The sequence below is a fragment of the Eurytemora carolleeae genome, unplaced genomic scaffold (assembly GCF_000591075.1).
Source record: "Eurytemora carolleeae unplaced genomic scaffold, Eaff_2.0 scaffold316, whole genome shotgun sequence".
Taxonomy (NCBI): Eukaryota; Metazoa; Arthropoda; class Copepoda; order Calanoida; family Temoridae; genus Eurytemora; species Eurytemora carolleeae.
The window spans coordinates 11,523-29,792 of record NW_019396350.1 but is presented as its reverse complement, the minus strand read 5'-3'; the positions used below and the strand labels follow the sequence as shown (position 1 = coordinate 29,792).

Here is an 18,270-nt window from a genome sequence, read left to right as displayed (position 1 = left end):
AACCCTAAACTAATCTAAAATAATTTAGAACTACTGCTCAACATGCAAAAGTGGTTTGCCTTGCCGAATTTTAACTCATTTTATGAAGTGTCCCAAAACATGTCTATTTTTTAAGCTCGTCAAATACACGATGATAATTTCAAGTGATCCTCCATTTAAAGAGGGCCATGCTCGATTCCCAATAATAACGTGCATACCTTTATCTGATTGATGATTTGAAAATTAGGAGTGTTTTCCTATCTTGTAAATGTATGCTGGACGTTAAGGGCAGGCCCGTAACCAGGATTTTTTTTTTTTTTTTAAAGCAATGCTTGGTTTGTTTTTACGGTGGTATATGGTTTTCTTTATTACATTGTCAATGTAGGCTATAAAGACTAATCTTTTTAGCAAGTGTATTTAAGCTTTTAAGGGTTACATTTTGATTTTAGTGTCTGAAACTTTTCAGTTTACATATACAATATACATAAAAAATAAATGAATGGTACTTTAAAAACGATCTAAAGTGGTACTTTAGCGTAAGGAAAAAATTCATTATTTAAAATCAAGGCTTCTTGTCCCTCGGCCTCATCATGATATTATGAAGATGAATAAAAAATAAAATTTCTAATATTTTGTTTAAAAGAGTTTATTTATTGACATTGAGACATTGGGCGGTTGGCTCTATTCCAATATTGATCACCCCTACTGGACATTCCACTCCATAAATGGAAGGTCACTTGAAATTACGTCTCTAGTCCCTTAAAGACACACTTTGAGTTGAAAGTCTAATGCTAAAAACTTTCATAATGCATTCTTTTACACATTCTCTAAAAAGGTTAACAATACAACAGCAACATACAGGGTGAGTAAAAAAATGTACTTATCACGGAAAAATTCTCGCAATGCTTTCATTTAGAAACAATATTATTTTAATAAAACGTAACGTTAGAAACTTTAAGGCTTGAACATTTTATTACAACGCAACGTATAGAACATTTTTTCAAATCTTTCTTATAGAAACGAAACAAATAAACAGTTTTGATTGTCAGTTGTAAAAAAGTGTAACAAAAAAGTTTTCACAATAACGTTTCGATAAATCGTAACGTAAGAAAAGGTGCATTTTAGTAAAATTTCTAAACGTAATTAAAAGAGTTTATGTTGGAAAAGTTAAGATAAAACGTAACGTTAAAAAAAAATTCTTTGCACTGAAATGCATTGTAACGTACATAACTATGCCTCAATGACGTTTTATTAAAGCAAAACGTTTGTCATCTTTTAGATCTTAAACCAAGTGAAAGTGTAACGTAAGGTCTCTGAAAATATTTACCTTGCATGAAAGTGGAACGTTAAAAAATTGTGGTTATATTACATAAGCTTTAACGCAACGTTGGGAAAGTTTTTAAAACGGGAAATGCAAAAGCGTAACGGAGCTTACTGTTTTTTCACTAACATTTACTAAAGCTTAACGTTGTATAAGGTATTCAAGTGCAGAAAATTCACTACGTAACGTTACTCTATGCCATAAAATTTGATAATGTGCAACGTAACGTTTCTAACGTTAATACTTTTGATGAACACTATCGTAACGAAAGCTAAAATCTAGAAAAATCAAAACATTGACATCTCTAGCTGGGAGGAGTAAACAAACCCAGTGCCCCCCCAGAAGTTGAAGGGAAAGGACTAAAGCTCTGATGTGATATTACCAACGAGGTTTTAGTGTATAGAGTAATGATGTACGCTAATCCTTTACTAATTTTATAGGCCATAAACTATACCGAGAGCGTACTGCATATTTGTTTATTATAAGTTGATTCTGGCCTAACTGCATATTTGTTTATTATAAGTTGATTCTGGCCTAACTGCATATGTGTTTATTATAAGGAGATTCTGGCCTAACCTATAGTATATCATTATTAGTAAACAGTTTTAATTGTACAGTTGCAGGTAACTGAGCACACAGGTGGGAAACTAACATCCCCCCTGGGAAACACATAATCAACTGGGTATTTCTAAGACCTTTGCCTGGTTTATTTGCATCAGTCTCGACCTTCATTTAAGTCTGTTAACTCGAAAAAATTCAATCTTTGTGTCTGTGACCTTAACCGCATATTACCTTTGCGTCTGTGAATTTAACCACTTATTACCTTTGCGTCTGTGACCTTAACCTAGCATTATGCCTTTGCGACTGTGACCATGGCCTGATTTTACTTTTGTGTCTTTGACCATGGTCTAATATAACGTGTAAGTCTTTGACCTTGACCTATATTATTACCACTGATTTTGTGACCTTGACCTGATGTTTCCTTTGCGTCTGTGACCTTGACCTAATATTACCCTTCTGTCTGTGAATTTAACCTAGTATTATTGCCTTTGCGTCTGTAACCATGGCCTAATTTTTCCTTTGCGTCTTTGACTATGATCTGATATTATATGTGAGTCTGTCTGTGACCTTGACCTGATATTACCTTTGCATCTGTGACCTTCACCTAATATTATTTTTGCATCTGTGACCTTGACCTAATATCACCGTTGCATCTGTGATCTTGACCTAATATCACCTTTGCATCTGTGATCTTAACCTAATATTACCTTTGCGTCTGTGACCTTGACCAAATATTACCTTTGCGTCTGTGATCTTGACCTAATATTACCTTTGCGTCTGTGATCTTGACCTAATATTACCTTTGCGTCTGTGACCTTGACCTATTATTACCTTTGCGTCTGTGATCTTGACCTAATATTACCTTTGCATCTGTGACCTTGACCCTATTTCTGAGAAGGTTGATTGAGTTGAAATGTGAGTTTGTCTTGATTCTTTTCATCTAGGAAAATAAAATATTTTAGATTTTTTGGGTTAAATTCTGACTAATTATAAATTTGGGATGAATTAGAATCTATTTTAGTAATACAAGTTTAAGTCAATTTTTAGTGTGTTAAAGACGACTTTCTTGAGTTTACTCAACCTTGTCTTTGTTGAGGGAGTTGCCATAGGTTTTAAATTCAATGTCGTCTTCATCATCTTCATCTCCTATACTAGACCAAGCAGCTGACTTTCTAGAAATAAAAATGTCGTCTTTATCTTCCTCCTCTCCTATAATAGACCAGGCAGCTGACTTTCTAGAAATAATAATGTCGTCTTTATCTTCTTCATCTCCTGTACTAGACCAAGCAACTGACTTTCTAGAAATAAAAATTTCATCTTTCTCTTTCTCCTCTCCCATACTAGACCAAGCAGCTGACTTTCCAGAAATAAAAATGTCGTCTTTATCTTAATTATTTCCTATACTAGACCAAGCAGCTGACTTTCTAGAAATAATAAAGTCGTCTTTTTCTTCTTCATCTCCTATACTAGACAAAGCAGCTGATTTTCTAGAAATAATAATGTCGTCTTTATCTCGACCAAGCAGCTGACTTTCTAGAAATAATAATTTCATCTTTCTCTTCCTCCTCTTCCATACTAGACCAAGCAGCTGACAAGAAATAATAACGTCGTCTATACATTAGTAAACGTCATTAAAATAATATGAATATATTTTATAAGCATTTACGTAAAATTTTTGATATATATCCTATGAGTAGTTTTTCTGAATACTTAGTTAAGTCAGCTAAATATTTTTACAGTCACTTGAAATCGTCTTCGATTTCCGATAGTTGATGAATAAGAGAGAGTGCACAATATAAAGACTGGTCGTCTCATGAGGTTTTTATATCTTCAAAATAAACAGAGATATTAAACATTTGAAAGATTTTGTTGATATATAATAAATAAAATCTGGACAGATTTCTTAATATCTCCGTCAATTTTGAAGGTGCAAATTTAGTAAACCACATTTTGGAATTCCCAAGACTAGCAGTTCAAATTATTAACTGTTTTAACTGTAATGCCGCAAAATTTGTGTTCAAGTAATAATGCCACGCGGAACAAAGACGATTTGAAAACCGTCCCTTAATTCCCATGTTTATTATATGTATATATATAATCAAAAAGAGATAACAGTATACATTTTATATTATTGCTCATATCCTGTCTAAATCTACCCAAATCTGGGATGATACGTAAATACCTAAAGTCTTCCGGAAAAACAGGTGTTTTCTTGTATTGACATTTTCAGAGACTTGTTTCTTTTTATTAAATATTTACTTCCTTATTCGTTAGGGAAAATATAAAAAAGCTACTCGATAAAAACCGGGTTTCTAAATAAACATTTGACTTAAAGATTTGTACATTTTGGTTAACAGGAGCGTATGTGAACCTTGAGAATGGTTTGGTTAACAGGAGCGTATGTGAACCTTGAGAATGGTTTGGTTAACAGGAGCGTATGTGAACCTTGAGAATGGTTTGGTTAACAGGAGCGTATGTGAACCTTGAGAATGGTTCGTTTCCAACAAAAGTGATGTTTTTTGGATTTGAGGATCAGAGATATATATTTGACAAATTACCCAACCCTTTGCAAAACATGTTCCTTGCAAATACAGGGTTATCCAAAGAAAATGAGATGAACACCTGTCATAGAGCTTTATATAAAACACGCAAAAATCATGTGATCTTTTAAACTATTTCGATTTATTATTAGAATATTAGAATTAAATCTCTAGATGAAATCATGAAATGTGAGGCGAAAATTTTGCAATATCTTTGCAATTCAATGTCGTAGACATTATAGATCAAATAATCCAAGTTTGAAATATGAAAGATTTACACCATCAGTTGTTGCCAAAGACTCAATTTCTTTAAAACATGCATAAGTTGTGACCTCTACAGTGACACACCGATTTAAAATGTAAAAAGTTCAAATATTAAAAAAAGAATAAATATGTAGAATCTCCAATTTACCTGTGATATGGTCTTACTGGAGAATCTGTTGGATGGGACCACACAACCCTAGGGTCATTCTTTATATCCTTCTCACGCTGAAATATATCTTTATATCCTTCTCACGCTGAAATATATCTTTATATCCTTCTCACGCTGAAATATATCTTTAAATCCTTCTCACGCTGAAATTGTTCTTATATAGAATATTTTTCAAATATCTCACACTTATATAAAATCTAAAATGTATAGTTATATAAAAGTAATTTGCAAATTGCTTTATGAATTATATAAAGTTTAAATACTACTTTCCTTTAATCTAAGAATATTTAAAATTGCAATGAGACGTTGCAAGTTTTGTAGAATAGGTTAAATGGAATATTTTGTTTGAGGAACATATCTCTCGCTTCAAACTCAGATGTTTCTACTGTTCCTTGATTTAGGAAATTTATTATTAGTTATTAGAAACGCTTTAGATAGAAACAAAAATTTGCAGCAAATTTATTTCGGACAATACCCCTTTTATTTTTCCAGAACACTCCCTTTAAAGGGAGTGTTCGCGAAAAATGAAAGGGGGTATAGGCTTAATGCGATAAAAAAGCGCTTTTGACCGCTACTAATCTTACTTCTATCTGTTGCGTCTATAAGGAGAAAATTGATAAAGACGTCTCATACCGAAGAGCGTAGCGCCCATACAAATTGAGGAAATTGGAACATACGACTTAGACCGTAAAAAAATCAATTTAATTTCAAACAAATCATTCAGATATTACAACCTATAGTCATCGATTATCTTTCGCCACACTTGTATATATTTGATATTTCATACTAGTTTTGATTTTGTTTTTTTAAATAATATTTAGCTTACAACTTGTTTTCGAACATTCCTGGAAAATATGAAAATGTCGTCTTCATTACCAAAAATCCTCGAAAACGCTTTTTTATCGCATTAAGCCTATACCCCCTTTCATTTTTCGCGAACACTCCCTTTAAGTGATGTTTGTCACCTTATGGTTGAACCATGCATTGTAAACCTTGAACCCCTGAGCATCTCCTTCCTTTTCAACCTCCTCGTAAACATTTACAGAATTCTGAAGAATACAGAGGTAACCAGAAATATTTCGTTTTTTTGGGTTGGTTTCAGGGTTTTTGGACTTAAAAATCTGTTTCAAAAAAATATGAGAAGTTCTATTTTCAACATTGTTTATTCTAAATGTTTGATTTTCTTATACTAAGCCAAATTTAGACCTCAGAGAAAATATATGCAATCAAAGAAACAAAAAACGAAACAAAAAATGAACGTGTTAAAACTATCGTTTTTTTGGTTCGTTTTTCTATTATTGCGCTTAAGATGAAAATATTACAAAGTTGATAAAAGCAAACTTTCACAGAATTAAAATTAAAATGTTGTTTCATTAATTTTTTTAAAAAACGAACCAAAACGATTGTTAGCCTAAAACTGTGGAATAGGAAGACGACATTAAAGAAATCTTATGAGTATTTCGTGTTGCTATAACAAGGCAAACAGTTATACTAAAAAGCAACTTCTACGGTAAGTAGTCCGGTGACTCTAAAATTCGTCTTCCTTTTCCACTGTTTTTTGGGCCTCACTCTACAGCCTAAAGACACTAAATTTCATATTAAAATTTTATATTTTTCAGCCTTAAGCTTCTCAAATTTCGAAGAATTGAGATAAAAACATGTTTTTGAAATTCTATACTTTTAATTCCTTTCTGGGCTGAAAACTTTAGAAATATGGATATCGAGTGGAGATCAATGCTTGATCTTCTCTTTTTATATTTCTAGATTTATTTAATCTTAAGTTTGTATCAACAAGAGTGTTTAACTTTACTAATCGAGTGGGGTTTGGTTAAACCCTCACAACCAATCAGAGAAGCCGAGAAATGTGATATTTTGCGCGCCAATTAATGAGTGAACGCTTATTGGAAACTGGCGGGGAGAGAAAAAGAAAGCAAAAGACCGGATTAAGAAGGAAATTAAAAGTGTCCACATTTGATATTGAGATTAAATAATCGAGATTAAAGATATCCAATTCTAAATCCCGGAATAAATTAGGTTTATAATTTTCATAGATGCCTGGATCTCAGTTACCCACACCCATGTTTTCCTATATATTCGTATCCCTCTTTTACTATGTCTCTGTTTTTTTGTATCCGTGTATCCGTATCCCCCTGTATTTCTGTATCCCTATTCCCTCTAACACCCGTCTCACTGTATCCCAGTGTCCATGAATCCCTAATCCTTATATCTATATATCCCAGTTATTAATGAATCACAAATCCTTATATCCCTGTATCCCTATATCCCAGTTCTTAATGTATCCTTGTATCCATATATCCCAGTTATTAATGCATCCTTATACCCATATATCCTAGTTATTAATGTATCCTTGCACCCATATATCCTAGTTTTAATGTATCCTTGTATCCCTTTATCCTAGTTTTTAATGTATCCTTGTATCCCTGTATCCTAGTTTTAATGTATCCTTGTATCCCTGTATCCTAGTTATTAATGTATCACTGTATCCCATCATTGTTTCACCTTATATCCTTGTATCCGTGTATCCATATATCCCAGTTATTAATGTATCCTTGTATCCCTGTATCCTAGTTTTAATGTATCCTTGTATCCCTGTATCCTAGTTTTAATGTATGTGTGTAAGCCTGTATCCTAGTTAGTAATGTATTCCTGTATCCTATCTATGTTTCACCTTATATTTTTGGTTGAGGATTGGAATGCCATCATCTGATCTAAATCTTGTTTTAGTAAACAATGGATTCTGAGTATTGTACTGCACTGGGGATTCTCTTCTACTTCTATCCTGAAAAAACTCTAAATAAATTAATGTATTACTCTCTACACAGTTTTTTTTTTATCAATTTCTCGAGACAGGAACATCAGATAGAACTCTTATAGATCTCAATCAACTCTTGAGATTCTCAGGTTTCAGCCTATACCCCCTTTCATTTTCCCTTTAATAGCTTTGTTTAATCAAGTATAAAATAGATATCCATGTTTTTGTCTTTGAAAACTGATTATTTCATTTGTGGTTTCCCTTTCAAAAATAACTTACACATTTCATAAGAATTAAACACTTCAAGCTAGAAAGAGTATGTTATGTTACGTATTTTTGATCAGATAAAAGTTTTAAAGATACCGTGATGAATAGGCCATACCCTTCTTAAAATGATGGGTCACGTTAACGAAAAGATATCACCCCGTTAAAATCGTTGCATGATACGAACAGTAATTGACAAGCCAAATATATTAATCGATTTTTGAAAAATCCTATAAACTGAAATAAAGGTTGTGTAAAAGGGGCGAGAACATATCCAGAGTTATTATTATGATATAACAGGGTGTGTAAACTATTAACGTTATGTAAAAGGGGCGAGAACATATCCAGAGTTATTATTATGTTATAATAGGGTGTGTAAACTATTAACGTTATGTAAAAGATACGCAGAGCACCCAGAGTTTTTATTATTATATTACAGGGATATGATGAAAGGTAAGGAATGAGTATCCCAGATATGTTTATCTCCTAGATTACAAACACACATTTTAACAGATTCATCCTTGATGTTTATCCAGTAAAATGTTGGTCATATACTCGCCAGCACGCTAAATTAAATATAGTTTAGTATGTCCTGGGCAATATCAGAAACTAAATAGAGTTTAGAGTGTCTGAGTCGACATCAGCACGCTGAATTAACCATAGATTAGTATGTCCGGATTTACATCAGAAACTCAATAGAGTTGAGTGTGTCCTGGTCTACATCAGAATTAGGGTTTTAACTTTTTCTCAACAACCTTTAAAGATAAATTGAAATATGTATAATTTTCTATCTTTAATGTCCAACCGGGACATTTTAATTACCGTGAAATATCAGTTAGATTTATAAATATGCTCTGTTTATCTAACATATAGGGGTTGAATTGGCTTACACTAAAAGGTTGATAAAAGAAAGGGCCAAGAAAATTTTTGTTTGCGGCAAAGGACCAATTCTTTAATATAAAATTTAATAAAAGTTTTAAGTTCAAATCTTAAAAGTATTTTTTTATTTTTTATTTTTTCCATCCCTAATTTTATCCCCACATTTGGAACACAAATTGTAATCTTTGTAATTAAAAATTTGAAAATATTTATTAAAATTCCTATTACTAAGAAAACAAAGACCTGAAAATAAAAGCTCAGTGTGAAATTTTACAGCCCTTTCAAATAAATTAATTAAGATCTTTGATAATATTTTCCTAGTAAAAATCTAATTAATATTGAAGACATCCTACGTATATATTCAAATTTTCTAATCCTTACTTTAAAATATATTAGCAGCATGTTAACTTTGAATATTTGAAACTGTAAACTTTATGTGATTGAATTGCTAATTATGGTAATATCAAAGATTTCAATATATTTTCTGCACTTTTTATTTTTCCTTTTATTCTAAATATTATTTAAGGGGGATAGTACATACAGTTAACCCAGTATTTCGGAGACATTGAACGGATTAATAAAATGTTGTCTCGACATTGTAAAAATGAATAAATAGCTATCAATATGCAGGAACAGTTCTAGAATCTAGAATTGTACACCATAAATGCATCTGAATTGTAAATTCAAGTATTAATTAATTTTAGAATTCGAAAGCGGAGATTTTGGCTCTCAGTCAAAATAATTAAAAATACTTATTTGACTCCTAGTCCTGTAGCATATTATTGCAAGATATACCTCAAATGAAAAGTTTAATATAAAGTACGACTACAGTTAAGGGAAAAAAATGTACAGGCCAAAAGCAACTTCAGCTCTTTTGTTTTTTTTTTCATACAAAAATCTAAAGCTCTCAGTCATTCATTAACTTTCAATAAGTATTAGGACATCAAGCACTTTAACCTCGTGGGACACCCTGCAATATAACCTGTTGGACACCCTGTTCTATATCCTGGTGGGACACCCTGTACCATAGCCTGGTGGGACACCCTGCACTATTACCTGGTGGGACACCCTGTACTATAACCTGGTGGGACACCCTGCACTATAACCTGGTGGGACACCCTGCACTATAACCTGTTTGGACACCCTGCACTATAACCTGGTGGGAAACCCTGTACTATATCCTGTTGGTACACCCTGCACTATAACCTGCTGGGACACCCTATATTATATCCTGTTGGGACACCCTGCACTAAAACCTGGTGGGACACACTATATCCTGGTGGGACACCCTGTACTCTATCCTGGTGGGACACCCTGTACTATATTCTGGTGGGACACCGTGTACTATATTCTGATGGGACACCCTGAACTATAACCTGGTGGGATACCCTGTACTATATCCTAATGAGACACCCATTACTATAACCTGGTGGGATACCCTGTACTATAACCTGGTGGGACACCCTGAACTATAACCTGGTGGGACACCCTGTACTATAATCTGGTGGGACACCCTGTACTATAACATGGTGGGACACCCTGTACTAAAACCTGGTAGGACACCCTCTACTTTAACCTGATAGGACACCCTGTACTTTAACCTGGTGGGACACCCTGTACTATAACCTGTTGAGTGGTGGGGCACCCTGTACTATAACCNAGACTACAGACTACAGACTACAGACTACAGACTACAGACTACAGACTACAGACTACAGACTACAGACTACAGACTACAGACTACAGACTACAGACTACAGACTACAGACTACAGACTACAGACTACAGACTACAGACTACAGACTACAGACTACAGACTACAGACTACAGACTACAGACTACAGACTACAGACTACAGACTACAGACTACAGACTACAAACTACAGACTACAGACTACAAACTACAGACCGATGTAATCTACAGACTAAATGTTAGAGACTCAAATTTTCAATCTTATTATCTTTGCAACCTGATGGTGTAAACCGTTGTTATTTTATAACTTAAAATAAAGATAAAGATCAGATAAAAGGATAAATAAAACTTGGGTGAAACGTGTGGGATCTGACAAAGCCCCCAATGGCTATAGGTTCAGAACTGGTCAACCCTTGAAGGCTAGTTTTCTAATAATGATTGTGCAAACCTTGCTTATGACAGTAATTGACAAGTGATTAAAAGTTTAAAGCTCTCACTCAAAAATTGATGAGATTTTTTTCAAATTTACATTTGATGAGAATTTTTTCAATTACTAAAAACAAGAGCTGTTGAGTTTCAAAAACAAGAAACTTACTATTTATGAGATGCTATGTAATAATTCTATTTCTGAGATGCTATGTAATAATTCTATTTATGAGATACTATGTAATAATACTATTTCTGAGATGCTATGTAATAATTCTAATTTTATTCTTGGAAAGACAAGAATCGAAATATTAAGCCCCTTGAATTGGATAAATTATCTAGAAAGAGATTGGGTCTTTGCCACAAACTCAAATTTCGAATAACTATATCTTTGCAACCTGACAGAGTAAATCTTTGATATTATATCTTTAAATTATTTGATATCATAGAATACATGTTTTCAAGAGTTAAGGTATACGACATTGGATTGGTAATTGATATAGGTTTTAGAAACCCCTTTCCGCTAGAGACATTCCCTCTAACCAAAAATATATATTTTTCATTGTATATTTGATATTTTGAAAAGATCCCTGAATTTACTAGTTTCATCGCTCTCTGTCAGCACTAGGGTCTAGACTAATCTTTAGTGCGGTTGTGAGGACAATGTTTACAAATATTCAGATTTTAGAATCAGCGACATAGAGCAAATCAGAGACATAAAGAAAATTATGGAGTAGAATCAGTGATATAGAGAAGATTATAGAGTATGCTGAGTCACATAGAGAAGATAATGGAGTAGAATTAGTGACATAGAGAAGATTATAGAGTATGCTCAGTCACATAGAGAAGATTATAGAGTATGCTCAGTCACATAGAGAAGATAATGGAGTATGCTCAGTCACATGGATAAGATTATAGAGTATGCTGAGTCACATAGAGAAGATAATGGAGTAGAATCAGTGCCATAGAGAAGATTATGGAGTAGAATCAGTGACATAGAGAGATTATGGAGTAGGAGCAATTCCAAAAACAGACCTTTTTCACGTAATAAGTGAATTGATGTTACTGGTAAAACTACTTTCTCTGTAACATCATCTTATACACTTCATAAGTGCTTTATTCCTACTTCACATGTTTTCTGATTCTCACTGTATGTTCTCTTTTTTACTCTATGATCAGGGATGATCCTAACACCTGCTTCTAACAGTTCTATCAAGGTTTCAATTCTGACAAACATGCTTTATACTGGGTCCTATAAATATAACTGGGGGGGGGGGTATTTGTAAACTTCTCTTTTCTGCTGACATCCTTAAATTAATTCTATAAATTGTAAAGGAATTGAATCTTTGCAATAAACTCAATTTTCCCTATCTTTCCAACCCCTGCAAAGACTTTAGATATTCCAAACTAGAAATTCTGTTGGATCAAATAATCTAATCTTTACACTATCAGGTTTAATTAGGTGCCTTCTCACATGAATTTCACTAGAAGGGGATCAATCATTTGGCGTACAGTCCCGTTTTCCCTCATATAGTCTGTATTTGTACTGTACTGCTTGACCTTGTACCGTGTTCTAGAAATAATTTATCTAGAAAGTAATTGTGTTTTTGCCTAAAACTAAAATTTAAAATCCCTTTATCTTTGCAACCTGATAGTGTATAAATCCAATATTTCAAACTTTGATTATTTGAATACATGTTTGAGATAACTAAGATATAGGGATTAGAAAATTTGAGGTTGTGGCAAAAACTCAATTCCTCTTAGAAATTCCCAAACATAATAATAGTTTAAGGAATTTTTTTAAAGATTAAAAAATAGTTGTTTGTATGTTAAAGGAATTCTACCAATAAAATCTTATTTCAATTTGTTTTTGAATGTGAATTTTTTTGTTCCATTTTGATTTTCTGACACTGTTGAAATTCTACTTTTCCCGAAAAAAAAATAAAAATAATTGTACTTTTCTTTATTTTTCAATAAATTTTCCATCCAACTGCAGGAGTTCCAATAAATTGTAAACTCCCAAGGGAACATTTTCTTTTGGTGAGGTTACACTCCTTCAATATAAAATATACAGGGGGAGTAGAAATTCTAATTCAGGGTTACAAGTGCGAGTGTAGTAAAAAGGTAAAACTATGGCTTAAGGCTTGGCGAATTTTCAAAGTCGGCTCGGTCTCTATGCCTGGTTCATGCTTAATATTTGTGTATATCGCTGTACCCTGGACCATGAGATATATCTAAATACATTGCATATATATAAATATATATATCAAAATATATATGTATAAAGAAACATGGTTCTAGTTCCCTGCACCGAATAATAATTCTTTCCTTTATGGGGTTTCCATGCTGTTCCCATATATTTCCTTTTCTCCCAACTAGACAGTTCACCCCTTACTTTTATATAAACAGAATTTCAAGTCACACACCCCTGACCCTTCAGTAAAAGTAAATTCAACCTAAAGTCTGACCGCGTCAGCCTTGTTGCACCGGCTAGTCATATTGAATGTCTGCTTCATTAACCAATGTCCGGGCGATACAGTACTATCTGGGACCGAAAAGGTTGACCCGGCTCGGAAATTCAAATACGGCTGACAGTGAAGTGACTCAACATGTTACAGAGATAAATGTCCTATTCTCAACGGTTCCCTTAAAACCTATGTCTGATAAAGAATAACTAAGCTATTATTAGTTTATCTCATTTTCTAATTTCAATATCTTTTCAACCCGAAGTCGTAGACTTTAGGATATTTCAAACTATAAGTTCTGATAGATCAAATAATTTAACTTTGAAATATCAAAGGATTACACCGTCAGGTTGCATATATATAGGGATTAGACAAATGTTAGTTTGTGGCAAAGATTTATTCCTTTATGTAATTTTTTATTTGATTAATTTTAAAGCTAAAAAAACGACGATATATTCTACATTTTTGATAAGATAAGGGTTTATTAATAGGGCCTGCCCTTAAAACTAAAATGACAATCCTTTTAGCTCATTGCATAAAATTTATAAACGGGGCAATACTTTTTTTAGCCCTAGAAATGTACAATTTTACGCAAAAAAAGTTATTTTCTTTAGTTTAGGATAAGAACAAAGTAGAGACTATACTTTCTTATTATCAAACTTGTATCTGAGCTGTTCTTATCTAATTTACCACAGTAAAATGTAAAAAAACTTTTTTCTCTTTCCTTAGTTCTATTTCTTCTTAACTTCTATAAATATATATAGAAAATATATTCTTAAGTGATATTAAAAACAAAGAAATGAAGAAGATATCGCTATTTTTCTGAAGCTCGAAAAGTGTTTTATTATATCAATATATCCGCAAGTTACTTATAAAGAGAGACCACAATTGAACAGCATTGATTTGATTTATGATTCTTGATTCTTGAAATTCATCTATATTTAAACTGCTTGAAAAAGTGTATTTTAGCAAACTTTGTAACGGCATAAACTTATTATACACAACATGTATAAAATGTTGAAAATATGTGGCATTGTTAACAAATGGAAAAATGTTTGCAAAATCCTGAAAACTTAATCTTATTATCTTTAAGAATAAATAGATTGCTCCTCCCGGCTGCATTGTTTCAAATATCGTTTATTATACAGATAGATAGATAGATAGTATGCATAACCTCTTTTATAATTAGATAGATAGTTAGATATATTCCCACACCTGCTCTTTGCTAGTTGGATTTTTTAGAGCTCGCACCTTTAAAGGGACTTTAGACGTATTTTCAATTTAAGGAGGAGTATCCCCGATTTACAACAGTATACCCTTTAAACCTTTGACTGATCAAGGATGTCATGGACATATCCTTGTTAATCTAATGCAACGATTTTAATTGTTAAACATTTTGTTCGTAAAACATAAACAATTGCATACTAGAAGTGGCAGAAAATAAAAATTTGTTTGAAACCAGCTTTTATTTAAAAAAATACGATATTTTCAAAGGGACGCTTTAGTGACACATCAGCTGTGCAAAGTTCACACTGTACGCAGCGTACACCGGGTTTTAGAACGATTCAACAGCTATTTAAGAGATTCACACATAGAGTTCTCTCTACTCAACGAACAGTGAAAGGTTAAAGGGAACGGTGTTCAATCAGGCATTGTTCTCTTTACGCGTGTAGAGGGTCATTTGAACTTATGCTTACAGTCCCTTTAAAATTGTATATATTTGATGTTTATTTTTATTTTTCTCAACTGTAGAACCCATTTTTACTCATTAAAGATATATTTTATATATTTTATTTTATACTATTTTGTTGGGATGTATTTTAAATTTTAAAATTTATAGACTCTTACGCTTTTTTCGGCAGATTTTGAATAAGAAAGAATAATAGTTTTACGTGGATTGGTTTTAGTTAGTTTCACGTGGATTGATTTTACCTTACGGACCAATCTTGCACTTTTTATTGTGGTGATTTTAAATCTGAAAAGAGAATCGTCTTTGAAAAAAAGTTTATATCCTTCCCTTTCTCCTATGTCGGCCACATTTTTTTTGTATCCAATAAACGTCAAAACAGCTGAACCGATCGAGCCCAAATTGGGGGGGGGGGGCTCACGTGACCCCAAGGAAGGTTTATGGAAGCTAAAAATTACAAAAAGTGTCTCCCCAATTTTTGGATTTCTATGAAAAATATTATTGATTCAGCAAACTTTTTTGTTATTGTTTTTTTATTTTACGAACAGAATGGATTTTATATAAAAGCCTTAGTTTCAAAAAATGGGATTTAGGTACACCAAAATTCCGTGGAAAAGAAAATTGTTGTTTACAAAAACGGAATAAAAATAATGTCTTAAAAAAATTAAAACGTGAAATAACTAAATTCATTATTCTTAAATAATAATGTAATTAGAACCAAGAATTGATTGAATTGGCGTGCTTAGTAATAAATTAATTATCTCTAAACGGTTGTGTAAGAATTTGCGCTTTCATTACAGCTCTTTTAGAATAATGACATTCATTTTAATAACTTTTAAGAACTGAAAATTAAAAAGAAAGAGGACCAAAAGTGGATTATTCTCATGATCATAGAAGCACTAGTTTTCTTAGAAAAAGTCTCATCATCAATTTTTGAGACATGGTCGACTTTGAAGTGGTTTTTAAGAAGTACTTGGCAAAAATCTCTCTGATTTTTGCGTGAGAGTTCGCAACCTTTAAATCACAGTGACAATTCAAAAGAATTTTTAAAAGAAATTAACCTATTTAATATTTTAAAGTAATATTTGTAGTGAACTGTGTACACGATCACAAGTTCAAAGGTTATTTTTATTCATTTTCAAAAAATTAACTGAACAAAATATAAATATATATATATAGTTGTGATTATATCAATACAATGAAGACGACTTACACTTTCAATTTTGCAGATTCGACCCGGCACGTTTTATGCAACAAATGCAGCCTTGGAAGATGCAGTGACATATCATTGTATACCATCATAGGAAATGGCTCTCACACAAAAATTTAACAGGATTTTTAAACTAAAAATTTAACAGGATTTTTAAAACTAAAGCTAAAAACGAGAACATCGAAGTTATGAAATAAAGAGGTCTATACAATAACATTATTATGTACCACATAACTCAGATTTTGTACTGAATCATATTTTATTGTTTTAATAACACAAGTAGTTAAAATAAACTAAAATAGACTTTAAACACTCCGAAAATCAAATCAAATCATATATTTTATTACTTCTTTTTCATACGGTATTTATGTATTTATGCCATGCGTACTTCGTAGGGTTTCCGCGGAAGCAAATTTACACAATTTCGCCCAGATCTACTTACGCATATCGAACGCTTTTGCATGGAATTCCGTAGTTTTGCGCAAAAACAAATTTTGCGAAATTTAATGCGAAATATACACGAAAATTGCGCGAAAAAGTTTTACTTTAAATGACAAATCTCTGCTAGGTTTTGTTCGGATATAATGAAAATTGTTGCATAAATTTGACATTCTTATCTTTAATTATTTGTTAAAATTTATGAAATTTCAATTGTATATGCACTATTATAGCGTCCGATTATGAACGAATGAATGAATTATTTTAACATCAAGATTTAACATGTATATAGGTTATCATAAGAGTTTAAGGCAAGTGTACATTTATACACATACAAAATACCTATATCATCTATTATCAAAGAGAATAGAATATATATTAGAGGAGAATTTACTAAAAAAAAAAGTGTAAAACGGCCATTTTGTTGTACTATTTCCATACTCAGGTGTACTTCACATATTTATGCTATATAACCTTTTGGGCCCTGGAATATCATTTTATAGAAAATCTAAAATTAATATTAAAAGAAAACCAAATTATGAAATATGAGTGGTTTAACAATTATGACATCCATTAAAAACCTTACACTTGAAAGCGTTGTTTGATCAAAAAAGATATTTTCGCTTTTCTAGCTTGAAGCGTGTCTAAGTCTGACAATTTCCTCAGCGGTATCTGCTGGAAAAAAATCGCAAGTAACTTTTTTAGAGTAACCACGATTTAGAATAATAATTTTTTTAGAGAAAAAAAAACTTTGAAATCTTATTCCTACGGGATCAGACAAAACGTAAAACACTTGAAATGGAAGGTCGCGTTAAATAAACAGTCTTGTAAAGTAGTTGAACCTGATTACCTTTATATACTCCTCCTCTGCTAGGTTTATCTCATCCAGGTTTTCCAGATTAATTATCCTGGAACCAGATTTAATAAATAGATAGAAGTAGTTGAACTTCGTAGTATAGATTAAGCCACATCTCATGGGCACCGATTCAAGCTCAAAAAAGGTGGTTCAACTTAGACAAAGTAGTTAAAGTAATTCTTGCTTTTCATTAAATTTGGTTCCTGTTTTCCAACTCCTGAATCCTCCTCCCCTGCTCCTGTATCCTAATCTCATGCCACGCCCCCCAGCCCAGTACGCCCACCACTAGTAGGAGGGATGGGAGAAGGTTTACTCCTGGCCTATCACTAAGCATTGAAATATTGAACTGGAGATATGAAAGCCCCCCCTACTCAGACAGTTTAGGATTCAATCCTGTCTAAACATAGCTAGTGGGGAACGCGCATTATCTCTAATTTTTAACCGCTTCATCTTTGCAATCTGATGGTGTGATAATCTTTAAAACTTTTGTTTGAAATATCAAATTTCTCAGACTTAAGATTGCAAAAATATAGGGAATAGAAATTAGAATTTGTGGCGACTGTACAGTTAAAAGATTAAGGCACTAACTTGGAAATTTAAAAATAAAAAAAATAATAATAAAAAAATATTTAGTTTTGACTGACTAAAGAATGTTGTACTAGTACAGTTCTCATGTCTGTACGAAGATTAAAAACTAATTAAAAACAAAGTTTGAAAGAAGCAATTCTTGAAATTTCTTTATTGA

At 32.4% G+C, this 18,270-nt stretch overlaps 1 protein-coding gene across 1 annotated transcript in view; it reads right to left on the bottom strand.

Annotated features, from left to right (window-relative positions):
• The window catches only part of LOC111701498 (protein eiger), a 32,448-nt gene extending 14,560 nt beyond the window's left edge, over positions 1 to 17,888 (bottom strand). Inside the window, exons 1-7 of the mRNA XM_023472804.1 lie at positions 17,729 to 17,888; positions 17,520 to 17,577; positions 7,524 to 7,634; positions 5,800 to 5,883; positions 4,814 to 4,890; positions 2,943 to 3,033; positions 2,724 to 2,801 (exon numbers count right to left, since the gene is read on the bottom strand). Of these exons, the coding sequence (XP_023328572.1) occupies positions 2,724 to 2,801; positions 2,943 to 3,033; positions 4,814 to 4,890; positions 5,800 to 5,883; positions 7,524 to 7,634; positions 17,520 to 17,577; positions 17,729 to 17,859 (630 nt within the window). The 5' untranslated portion in view covers positions 17,860 to 17,888. The remainder of the gene's footprint in view (positions 1 to 2,723; positions 2,802 to 2,942; positions 3,034 to 4,813; positions 4,891 to 5,799; positions 5,884 to 7,523; positions 7,635 to 17,519; positions 17,578 to 17,728) is intronic.
• Positions 17,889 to 18,270: the final 382 nt, after the last annotated feature.